Source organism: Lycium barbarum, chromosome 4 (assembly GCF_019175385.1).
Source record: "Lycium barbarum isolate Lr01 chromosome 4, ASM1917538v2, whole genome shotgun sequence".
Lineage (NCBI taxonomy): Eukaryota > Viridiplantae > Streptophyta > Magnoliopsida > Solanales > Solanaceae > Lycium > Lycium barbarum.
The window spans coordinates 7,226,199-7,239,419 of record NC_083340.1 but is presented as its reverse complement, the minus strand read 5'-3'; the positions used below and the strand labels follow the sequence as shown (position 1 = coordinate 7,239,419).

The 13,221-nt window shown below is 31.4% G+C and overlaps 1 protein-coding gene across 4 annotated transcripts; it reads left to right on the top strand.

Moving 5' to 3' along the window:
* Positions 1-9,735: 9,735 nt before the first annotated feature.
* LOC132635041 (IRK-interacting protein) lies at positions 9,736-12,837 on the top strand. 4 transcript variants are annotated; one of them, XM_060351251.1, is made up of 2 exons: positions 9,736-10,029; positions 11,256-12,837. In XM_060351251.1, exons 1-2 carry the CDS (start codon positions 9,961-9,963, stop codon positions 12,651-12,653), a joined length of 1,467 nt encoding a protein of 488 aa, XP_060207234.1. In that variant the 5' UTR covers positions 9,736-9,960; the 3' UTR covers positions 12,654-12,837. The 4 variants fall into 4 exon arrangements, with proteins under 4 accessions (XP_060207234.1, XP_060207233.1, XP_060207237.1 ...); XM_060351250.1 differs by having other exon boundaries at positions 11,253-12,837; XM_060351254.1 differs by having other exon boundaries at positions 9,736-10,269.
* The last annotated feature ends 384 nt before the right edge of the window (positions 12,838-13,221 follow it).

Here is a 13,221-nt window from a genome sequence, read left to right as displayed (position 1 = left end):
ATTTTCAACATTTGTACTGTTAACTGTCAATTTTTTCAACATTTCTACTGTTATAACTGTTACCTCGTGTAAGTAAACTTCAACGAAAATTAAAATATAATGCTTGAATTTATCGTGTACAATAATTGAAATATAACGCTTGAATGAGTGGTCTTAAATTTTGAATATAAAATGTCAGGTTAAATCAAGAATGGTGTTATTAGAAAATGTTGGAAACATTGACAAATCACCAGTGTAGCAAGCTTTAGAGAAGTAGACCTTGAATTTGAATATGAAAATTGTGTTTAAATCAATTGGGTGTTGTTGAAGAAGCTTGAAAACATTGGTAAATATTGTAAATTGGAAGAAGTGGATCTTGAATTTCGCATATGAAAATTTAGTTTAAATCAAGAGGATGATATTGGAAAAACTTGAAAATATTGGCAGAGATGAAAATTGATAGTTCAAACTTCAGAGAAATTACTCCTAATTTTAAATACACGTCTAAAATTTCATACACGCGTTTGAAGTTGGTCTTGGCAAACTATACCTTAGATGCATAGGTTGAAAGTTTGATCGCACAAACAATAATATGCTAAACTTCAAGCAAAACTTAGGATGTGAATTTTGGCAACTTCAATTGCATATGTTAGAAGTTATTTCTAAAATAACTAAACGTACAAAAATATATAAACTTTGAGTATTGATCCAAATGAAGATCCCAAAATCAGCTATTCGTGCACTTGCCCCGTCCAGCAACTGTCTTGGAACATCATGTACTATCAACCATTTTGAAAAAGAGTTTAATGCATACTTTGCCCTCCCCAACTTGTAACGAAATTCTTTTTATTACTCCGTACATCTTTTTCTTCACTGATAACTTTTTACGCACAGAAACTTTTTCTATCACAATTTTGATATATAAGTTAGGGTTTAATTGGAAAAGAAATACTCCAATTGAGATCCTCTCATCCAATGTATGTCTCAGGTTTGAATCTTAAAAATAAAAAACATTTTGATAATACGCTTTACTCTCTTAATAGGCTATAAGGGATGTTGGTACGTGGGATAAGATGTAGTATTTCAGGATTAAGAATTTATATTGTCAATTAAACACAGTATAAATTTAATCCCAGCTTAATTCTGAATATCACATTTTATCCCACCTCTCAGATGAGATAAATTAGTTCAAAAATTATAATCTCAGAACTGTAATCTAGGAATAATTAAGGGGTCGTTTGGTTGGAAATAAGTTATCCTGGGAGTAGTTATCCCGGTATTAGTTATTTCACTCTCCCACATGAATAAAATAACACTAGAAACCTCTGATAACTAATCCCGGGATTAGTTATATCACTGTTTTATTTTATCTCAACTAAATGTATGATAAACTCTTCTCAAATATAATTTTGAATTATTTATCCTTATCTCTCGTATCAAACAAGCTCGTGCGCAAACATCCGACCCCTAAGTGATGAATTAATCGGACCAATAAAGTTTGAATGCTCTAAAATCGGAAGAAAAAAAAAAGAAGACAAAGGTGGAATTAGAAAAAAGACATACCCGTGATCTTCTGGAAATCGTCAGCGCCTCCTATAAAATAAAATCAAGAGGGACCACATCACAAACACTAGCACAATGCCTGCTGGATTTAATTTCCCACAATCCCCATTGTCTCATTTATTACTTTCACATGCCCATATCTGTCTTGGTTTTCCAATACTCCTTTTTTTGCTTTTGTATATACTATATGTATGATGTTTGATTAATGATGTGTCCATCTCTTCCTAAACCTGGCAACCGGTTAAAATCGGAACCAGACCGATAACCGGCCGGTTCGGTTAAAAAATCGGAACCGCTTAACCGGTTCCGGTTTATCGGTTTGAAACTCCAAATCAGAACCAGTCCGGTTTGCAGTGGTTAAATTTTTTTTTATTTTTTTTTGTATTATATATATATATTATAGTATTTATTAGTATATTGTAGGTATATTTACATATGTTATACAACTTTATAATTAAAGTTTAAATATTTACTGCCTAACAGGCTAATAACAAGTCAGCAATACAGAATAGTGTTTTTCGTATACTATATATATGTATAACTTAATATACTTATATATACTTATATATATGTATAACTTAATATATATATATACTATATACTATACATATATATACTTATATATATGTATAACTTAATATATATACTATATATATGTATAACTTAATATATATATACTTATATATATGTACTATATACTATATATACTTAATATATATTTATATACTATACTATATATACTTATATATAAGTTATATACTGTATATACTTATATATATGTATAACTTAATATATATACTATATATACTTATATATATGTACTATATACTATATATACTTATATACTTATATAGTACATGTATCTCCTAGGGAATTTTCGGGGGGTTGTGTTTCATCATCATCATCTAAGTTTTCATTAAAAGTGTCGATAAAATGTTGTTTCATTGTCTCATGACCTAAAAGCGAGGCTCACCCTGAGGCGGGGCGTACCAAAAATGCCCCGGGGCGATGGGTCGGGGCGAAAGTCTCCAAAGGCGTACGCCCAGCAATTTGGGGCGTACGCCCGGGCGTTTGGGGCGAGATTTTTTTTGTTGGGGCGAAGTTTTTTTGTTGGGGCGTAAGCCCAGAAAACTTCTTCAAACTAAAACGAAATTTGTTAAATAAGTCCTTAATATAATGCCCAAATTCTCAAAAGTCAACATGTAATTATTCAAATGTTTTAAAAAGGAACTGAAACATTAAATTTAAAAGTCAAGACCTTTTTTTATTGCTAGAAATTAGAATGTCTAATATATATTCTTTTCCAATTATTTATCTTGTCTTCTACTATCTCAAAAAAGTAACGAGCAGTCACTTGTACTTGTAAGTAGCATATAATAGATTGCTCTAATTAGTATATATATCACTTATTTATAGTTTTCTTCAATTTTTTACGCTATTTCACCTATTTAAAAGTATTTATTATAATTATATCATTTTATAAAATACTAAAAATTAAAACCCCATGGGGCTTACGCCTCACTGAGGCAGACGTAAAACGTCCCGCCTTACGCCCTGGCCTTTTAAAACACTGATTGAGATTTGAGAGAAAGATGAAGAAGAGTGAATTGGTGTGAATTAAAATGAAAATGAAGAAGGGTTTATGTAGGGGTGGGATGGGTTAAAGTGTTAAAAAAAAAAATTGGGGGTCAAAAATTAACAAAATGACTGTTTGGCAACGACCATTTTTGCAAATGGACCGTTGCCAACGGTCCATTAACGCAAAGCGGCTCTTTTTTTTTTTTTTTTTTTTAAAATTCACCGGTTAAACCGGTTTAACCGGTCCGGTTCCGGTTTTACCGATTTAACCGGTTCCGGTTTCAAAAATATCAGAACCGGACCGGTAAAATTTTACACGGGTTCCGGTTAACCGGTTCTACCGGTTCCGGTTCCGGTTTAACCGGTCCGGTTACCGGTTTTAACCGGTTAAACCGAACCGGGTAACAGGTTTATCTCTGCCTATGAAATTTAATGAAGGGTAGCTGAAGGAGTTAATACTGGTAATCAATACCACCACCAAATTCTGCTAGCTACTACTTACACCCTTCTTTAATGTTTGAGAATGACACCTTTCAGTCTTTCCCCTTTTTTCAGTTCTTGGGAAGTTGTGTAAATTCAGAACAAAAAGAAAGAGGTGATAATTTCATCTAAAATGGTTATAGTGACTATATATGAACGCATCCGTGTTAATATGGAAGAATATGGTACACATATAGCATATAGGAATGTTCTCTTTGGTTTAACCATTCAATATTTGAAGTCAATAGCTAGACTAATGCGCATTCGTACTAGTAAAGCTTACTAAGGGAAGTAAAACGTATTTTTGTTAAAATATTTATATTATATATTAAGTGAATTTTTTGGCACACTAATATAATATTTAGGTCAAAGCTATTGAATTTTGCCAAATCCAATTTCTATTGTAGTTGTGCCACTGCTTAGTGCTCGATTCGAGTCTCTGGTAAAAAGTAAAGAGATTCCAGCTATTCCACCGTACTTGTCACACATATGAATGTTACTCTTGCTTGTTTGAAATAATAGTGAAATGTATATTTAGTGACTCTTGTTTGTCTCAAAAGTGGTTCACCATTTTAGTCTTTTGAAAATCATATTGACAATTTTATAAAAGTAAAAATAATCGGTTACATAAAGATACTAAAATCAGGAAAATAAATTTGTCTCAAAATACTAAGCTAATAGGAGTATGTGTTACGTACTCCAAAATTTGTAGCAGCTCACTCTAGATATTTTCGTTACAGTAATTTTAACGCAATTATTGATACCATCTTGCAAGTTTGATTTTATATCTAATTAATCACGGAAAAAACATTTTGAGTAAATTCACATTCCCCAAAATTCATAGGTCTTTTTTTGTGGTGGCCCATAAATGTAGCTTCCCTCAAATGCAGGGAGTGATGTCCTTCTCCAATGGTTCACATTTGCATTCACACTCATTGGCGGAACCAGAATTTTATCGAGGGGATTTAAAATATAAAAATGTAAACATACAAAGAAGCCTAAGGGGGTTCAACATCTACTATATATACATAAAAAATAATTTTAACCATCTAAAAATAATATTTTTTTCTGCCGAGGAGGTTCGGATGAACACCCTCGGAGCCACACAGAACCCCCTCAGCTCTATGTGGCTCCGCTACTGTTCACACTATTTAATTCGATTTAACTCTTTGTAGATAACTTCATTCTTTTGCTTTCGTGAATTCCATGCAAATCAAGAACATACGTAATTGAATGGAACATTTAATTTTCATGATACATTTAATTTTCATGACTTTTTCGTGTTACTGTATGGTTGTAATTAAAGGGTCTCCGATTTTGAATTATTGTTCTCCTTACGAGTGTAATATTTTGATGTTAGTGCATGTAACATGGGATATATACGGATTCAAGATTTTAACTTACAGGTAGTTCAATCTTTATAATTTTACCATTATACTCATTTTACTTTTAGAATTATAGATTTAGAATGTAACATATATCTATCTATCTATATATATATATATATATATTCGTATTGAAAACATTAAATTCAATTAAACACGTAATTTGTTGGCTACATCAGATGGGATTTCATAAGCTCCATCTAGAAAGAAAATTAATGACCAAATCGCACTACATTGTTGGGTAATGAATGCTAGTGACCTCTATCAAAACATTTGATCACACGTTTTGACGTATACCTTTTATTATGATAAATTAAAACAATGTCATCAACGAGATCTATATTTTTCCATCCTCGCTTAATTCAAGAAATCTTATAGTATTTCAATCAATCAGCTCCCGCTCCGTGGAAATTTGCAACTACTTGTTCTATACTCCCTCCCTCTCATTTTATTTGTCATTTTAGCTTTTCACGACATTAAGAAAAATAATAAATTCAAGGTAAATTTTACTAAGTTATTCCTATTTAGTAAAAGTATATTGATTTCTGCTTCTTAAATATTATGCCCTTAAAAGTATAGTTGAAAACAACAATCAAATTTAGTCTTGAATTTTTAGAGTGATAATTATTTTAGAACTTTTGAGCTCAAGCGACAGTTAAGATGGAACGAAATAATAAGTCTCTAAGTGTCAATCACAGTTGCGGGCCATTTGGTTTGCATTTGAGAAAGATTTAATCTCCACATAGAATTCAGCAGTAATTTGTATAGTACTATATTTGGTTGAGCTTGAGAAAATTTAATCTCCACATAAAATACAGTTTTAAGTTATACCATGTTTGATTGTTAATTTTTTTTGTTTGCCTCATTATCTACATAAGTGATGCAAGAACCTATGTATTATATTATGTGGAACCTATATATTATTTATGCTGGTAGAATATGCAATAAAAGTGGGTGTATTAGCAATAAGTGGATTAAAATTCTAAATTGACAAAACTGACTCTCATAATAGTATATGTAAGAATACTTTTTTATTCTATTTAAAGAATAAATATTTAAATTATGCAATATATATTAACTTGTTATATATCAGTCATTCAATAAGAAATTATCTCTGTATTGATTTTTTTATAGAAAGGGATTTCATAAAAATAAGAAAATAAAAGAGAGGGAAATAAGCAAAAAAGGAAGACGTGGTTGTTAGGTGTAGGATGGTGCATGGTAGTAAATGCAGGCGTGGGTAGTTCACGGACGAAGAATGAACAGAACATATTATTATGCCATTAATTAGTACTTTGGCGTTGATTTACACACAGCAAGATCGACATTATACGGCAGCGACTTTTGCAAAATGACAAATGTAAAACTTATAGAACTTTCAAAATCATGACGAAGGACAACACATAGTTACTTATTTGGCTTCATTCATTTTATAACTTATATGATCATGTTATTGTTTAACAGTCGTTTCCTGCCATCTCTGTAAAACTATTTAAACATATATTTTAATGATATTAAAATTTTGTATTGATTTGAATCATTCAGATTTAGTAAGTGATTGTAATATAAAAAAAATACGCTTAACGTTAATCTGAATGAGTAAGATTCAACCTTAAAAAATAAAGAGATTTAATAATTGAAATTTAGATAATTAAAATTAAGACATACATAAAGTGCAAACAAATGAAGTCTTACTTGTTAGATATCCTTCGTGTGATCAAATAGTGTAAAAACTTTCTTATATCTATATAAACTATTGTGAAAATGGTGTTTATGATATGCTTGACAATTGACATTACACGGCAGTGACTCTTGCAAAATGACAATAGTTATCAAAAGAAATACTAGAATTTATGCATGACGTTTTTGGCGTCATTGTTTGATAATTGACGTATCGTTGGAACTCAAAGGTCTTTGTGAAATTTTGGCTGGTTTAAAGGAAGAAGACAAAGGCCAATTTGACCAACAGCCAACTGAACCCAAAGTAGAAATATAGATATACAGAGGTATGGTGGAAATTTAAGTAAAAGCCATATAGGGCATGCCTAGCTGGTTAAAAGACAATTCCAAAAAAACTATCGACCATCTTTTGGGGGATCATTGTCCTCATTAAATTACTCTAGATAAGGATCGACCTACCCTCCAATGCTGCAAATATAGATTTTTTTTTCATGAAACTGTTTTAAGTTTTTATAATATATTTATTACCAAATGAATATTTTCAGTTATATGAGAGATAAGATCTCTACCTATGTGAGCTTTGTAAAATATAGTTGGTTTCAAGTTTGGCTAGGGAGGACAGTTACTGCACCTACGGCTATTTTTTTAGCATGAAAAATAGCAAAGTAATATTTTTTTGATAACCTTAATGTTTAAGCCAGTTTGTATGCACTAAGATTAACAGAATATTTATTATCTCTTATATATTAGTATTACGTATCAAATAATTATGTCCATTGAGGCATGGATAGATGAAAAAAAATCACCTAATTTGTTTTTGCCTTCGCTAGGATTTGGACATGATACCTCATCATTTTCAACCCGTTTTATTGATTATTAAAAATTATACTTATTATGATGAGTTTTCCGAATATCTGGTCTGCCTTTTCCTATATATGCATGTTATTGAGAGATAGAGAGGGGGTGGGGGTGTGTAAGCTAGAAATTAATTCTTAAGAACTGATATCGAATTAGTTTTTCAAAATGATCAAAGAGCTAGCAAGCAAGTGTTCTCAATTATTACTATTCGTTACGTCCCAATTGAGTATCATGATCATGGTCTCCTTCTAAGTTCTAACAGTATAATTACAAAAATAAATAAATAAATCATTTCCTACTTCATGTATAATTGCGAAATACGATACATCTACAACATTTATAACTAACTGTTTGTTGAACTCATTTCATGTTAAAGTATTTCAAAGTCTCACCAAATGAATATAGTAGTGACCCAGAGGGTATTCTCTTAAATACTAACTTTATGTATTATTTTGGACACAATAGGTTAAAAGTTAAATAAACTCATGCCATGCTTAATTGGTCAATATAACGACATTTACCATTTTATTTTACCTATTCTATACGTATAAAATTGCCAGTCTTATAAGTTTTTATATTCTTGGTCAAGATTATCTAAATATAATTTTCAGCAACTTGCTTGGTATTTAACTTCAAGTGAAATTTAATATAGTTAAGTCAAAATTGTTCTAATTTCTAGATGATTTGATATCATCTTTATTTTTTAGTAAATTTAGTAAAAAAAATCTTGGAATGTTTGATTTCTGTCTAAAATGATTTAATCATTTGATATCAAAATCGATTTCTTTAAGGGAAGCATAGAAATGTGAGATATACGTAACTATCAGACTATCAATACTCCCTCCATTTCCAAAATAAATAAATTTTTGAGATTTTTTTTTAATCCAAAATAAGTGAATTTTTCAAAGTTCAAGAGGTTATTAATTAAATTTTTCCTAAGTTATCCTTCTTTTTAATAGTTTTTCCAAATCCCAACATTCAATATTCCCAACCTTTAAGAAAAATTAGAGGAAAGACATAGGGTAATTTAGTCAAATAAGTAATTCTTTGTTTAATGTAATTAATTAGATTTCTTAATGAGTGTGTCACACCCCAACAATTCAATTATTTTGGAAGGGAGAGAGTATCGCATAGTGCCCGTAAATCCCCTTAAAAAAAATCACCAGTCCTCCCTATGTAATGTAATATATATATATATATATTAGACTAGAATTCAAAATTATTCTAAATAATTTTAAAAATTATATTTAGCAATTTTTAAAAAATAGAATAAAATCTAAATAGGGTTTAAAATGGAGCAATCAGCCTTAAGAAAAAGTGAATTAGGCCCCGTTTGGACATTGTTTGAAATCATTTTTGGACATGCAATTTGGATATTTTAAGGAGTATTTTCTCTTATAGACATAAAAACCCCACAAGTTGTGAAAACTATCAAAACATTCTCAATTCTTATACAATCTTACCAAATGAGCAAGTCATAGTTCATAACAAAATTAATACGCTAATTCATAACAACCGGCTCAAAATTAATACTAGAAGACTTTTTTAAAATACAACATCAATTGATCAAATTTTAGTTCAATAAATAAAATTAAACTATGGGTCTTTTTTTACAAAATTAAAAGGTTGGTAGACATAAATAAAATTTGGTGGAAGTTAATGAGATTGGTAAATGATTGATGGGGTAATTGTTAAAAATATCTATCAACTTATGGGTCTTTTTTTACAAAATATAAACTTATGGGTTAAATTTTATATTTAAAAAATTGAAATCATGATTTCAAACCATGCGTAAAAACGCATGTCCAAACGCTGGTTTGAAACCATTGTTTCAAAACTCATGGCCAAAAATAATAAAAACTCTAACTTATAACTTTTGACTTATTTTTATTATTTTGGTATAAAAACAAGTGCTTAAAATCACTTTTTATTTTACCCAAACACAACAAAAAGTGCTTACAAACTATTTTAGCTTAAAATGGCTTAAAAACACCACAAATAAGCCAATCCAAACAGGCTCTTAAACTCATTGACATTTGACTCACAAGTCATAAGGAAGACCCAACTCAACATCGCCACGTGTAACACACGTACCTATGTGTCACGTAATAGTAGACAATCGTTAACTCCTAAAACACTTCTATAGCGCGTGGACGTCATAAATTCTGACCTGGTAAATTCAGATTCTTCTTATTTCGGGTTAGTTTGCTTAGGGGGGTGGGGTTAGCTTACAAGATGCTGAAATATAATAATTTCAATTTTTCAGAACAAAAACCTGCAAAATCTGTTTTGTGATTCATTAAAAATCATGATTACAAGCCGACGAATTTTTTTTATTTTTTTTTTCTTCACCAAAAAAAACATGTCTTTTTCATATACTATAGTATATGAAATATACTTAACAGTTAACACCCTTCTGGTTTAATTTTCAGTTTCCATGGCTAATTCTCCTTCTTGTTCCTCAAAATCCTTCATTTCTCCTCGTCATCCACCTCTCTTCACTTCTGTAAGTAAATTATTCACTTTCTAATCCCTTTTTCTCTTTAGGCTATTTATGCAAATTCTGTTTTCTTTGGCCGTTGATTCTTCACTAGTGATATTTTTATTCCATGCTTTAAGATTTTCAACATAAAGATACAATCTTTGTCATATATACTCAATACCCTTTTCATTTTAGTCATTTTCAATGGCTAATTCTTCTGTTGCCTCCTCAAAGTCCTCCATTTCTCCTACTCTTTTCACTCCTGTAAGTTCACCATTCACTCTTTAATCCTTTTTTCTCTTTTGGATATTTATGCAATTTTTTTTTTGCCCATTGATTCTTGTTTAGTGATGCTTTTTTCTCTTTTGGCTATTCAAGCAAATTCTGGTTTTTGTGTCCATTGATTCTTGTTTAGTGATGCTTTTTTCTCTTTTGGCTATTCAAGCAAATTCTGGTTTTTGTGTCCATTGATTCTTGTTTAGTGATGCTTTTTTCTCTTTTGGCTATTCAAGCAAATTCTGTTTTTGTGCCCATTGGTTCTTGTTTAGTGTTGTTTTTTTTCTCTTTTGGTTATTCAAGCAAATTCTTGTTTTTTCCCCCATTGATTCTTGTTTAGTGATGTTTTTTTCTCTGAAAAAGATTTGAGTTTTTATCCCCATGCTTTAGTGAAAAGAGAATGAAAATGCTCAGACATCTTTAAGAGTATTTTTTTTTTTCACAAAAAGAAACAATCTTTTTCATATATACTTAATACCCTTTACGTTTAATTTCAATTTCAATGGCTGATTCTTCTTCTTCCTTCTCAAAATGATGACAAGGGAGTTTTTGATTCTTGTTTAGTGATACTTTTTTCTCTTTTGGCTATTCAAGCAAATTATTGTTTTTGTGCCCTTTGATTCTTGTTTAGTGATGTTTTGTCGCTCAAAAAGATAGAGTTTTTATCCCTTGCTTTAGTGAAAAGAGAATGAAACCTCACATATCTTTAAGATTTTTTGTTTTCCACAGAAAGAAACATTCTTTTTCATATATACTCACTACCCCCCCCCCCCCCCCCCCCCACTTTTTTTTTTTTTTCAATAGCTAATTCTTCTTCTTCCTCCTCAAAATCCTCCATTTAAGTTCACCCCTCAATCTTTTACCACTTGTTCTCTTTTGGATATTTATGCAATTTCTGTTTAGATGATTTTTTTTCTCAAAAAGATTGATTTTTTTTTCCTCTCCTTTTTTTTTGTGTGTGTGTTATAAAGCAGATTGAAGAAGAGGAGTGTTCACAAGGGAGAAGCAGTTATAGAGCAGAGACAACTCCAAGTGAAGTTGAATACAGGCACCGTCCTACACCTTTACATCACTCTAAAACAGAGAATAAATCCAAAGTGTCTAACAAAAAGAGGCTAGAAAATGAAGACAAGAAGGGTGTTTTGTGCAACAAGTGCAGGCCTAGCAATAGAGAGAAAATCACTGTGGTTCCATTAGACAACAACAACAACAAACGTAATTCTATAAATAGCCCTCATGGTGGTAGTGGTATTTTCAAATCAGTCCTCTCAACTTTGGTCAAAAGAAGTCCAAGATTATCATCATCATCAGCAGCAGAAGTTGAGTCCTCTACTGGTGAAGGGTCAAGAGAGGAAAAATGGAAAATTGCATTGGCTGAGCTGTCACATAAGCTAATTCAAGCTACAAGAAAAAGAGATGAGGCTATTTTAGAAGCATCAAGATTGAAGTTTTCTATGGTTGAGCTTGAGAAAAAACTAAACAAGCTTGAAATTTATTGCCATAATCTTAAATCTGGTCTTGAAGTTTGTAGCAACAATGTTATGAACAACAACAAATCCCCTTCAAATATTCAAAGAGTGAAATTTGGTGAAGAGGACAAAGTTATTGAGCATTTCTTGGTTATGGTATCTGAAGCAAGATCATCTGTTAGGATTTTAAGTCGATCGATGACACTTCAACTTAGACAAATTGGTGGTAAAGTTTATGATCGAATTGCATTACTACTCCAACCATGTGATATCAAGATTTCAATTTCAAGAAACCCAAGGGGGTTAATTGTGTATCTTGAATCTTTGTTGAACAAAGCTTTTTATGAGGATTTTGAATCTATTGGATTCCAAAAGAGTTCTTGTAACCAAATCTTGAACCCCATCGATCGATGTGAGACAAATTTTGGTTTGTACAATCGATTGAAGGATTTAACATGGGAGGAAGTATTGAGCAAAGGGACAAGATTTTACAGTGAAGAATTCAGCAAGTTTTGTGATAGGAAAATGAGTGAAATTGTGGCTATGTTGGGATGGAACAAACCTTGGCCTGAACCACTATTGCAAGCTTTTTTTGGTGCATCAAAAGCAGTGTGGTTAGTGCACCTCTTGGCTAACTCACTTCATCCAACACTGCCTATTTTCAGAGTGGATAAAGAGATGAAATTTGACTGTGTTTACATGGAGGATATGGGTGGAGATAAAGCTAAGAAGTTGGTCCCAGCCATGGTTAGGATCATGGTCACCCCAGGGTTCTATGTCTATGACAATGTGGTCAAGTGCAAGGTGCTTTGCAGGTACAATAATAATAGTAGCATTATTCATGGTGGCATTAACAATGATAGGGGTAGTGATCTAAATGGTTTAACCCCATCACCTACATAGCAACAAATTAGACATATGATAGTATGAAATGTCATGTGAAAAATATTTAGTTTACTTTTGCTTTTTATGTACTTAGATTTTGGAGGACCTTTTAAAGCAAAGTGAAATATTTGGCGTTTTGTTGTTGTAAGTTCTTGCATTGTTTTACTCATTACTTGGTCAAATTGGTGATTTTTCTTTATCAGACTTTTCTCGTTGTGGGAATTAAATGATCACATCATTGTGGTGGGATGGATGGGATTTTGCCATCCTTTACTAGATGTTTTGGGTTCGAATTTTGGGTAAAAAAAGAAGGGAGAAGAATTAACCCGATTAGGAACCCATACAACCACTTAAATTAAATATAGCCGGTAGATTATTTGTGTAAAGATCCCTAAGAAAGTCATAGTAGGGAATAATTTTCTTTTAATGAGTCTTATGCGGCGCGAATTCGAATGAGTAGGACCCTTTTACGGGTAGGGACACCGGATGGATAACTAAAAATAATACCATTTGGAATGAAAGATAAAAAAGAGGACAAAAACTTCCCTATGGATCATAATAATGTGCAAACTATATAATAGAGGAA

Excerpts from the sequence above, each read along its gene's own strand:
- LOC132635041 (XM_060351250.1), top strand. The coding sequence starts at position 9,961 with ATGGCTAATTCTCCTTCTTGTTCCTCAAAATCCTTCATTTCTCCTCGT. Across the intron at positions 10,030-11,252 it reads ATCCACCTCTCTTCACTTCT|CAGATTGAAGAAGAGGAGTG; the intron begins GTAAGTAAATTA and ends TGTGTTATAAAG.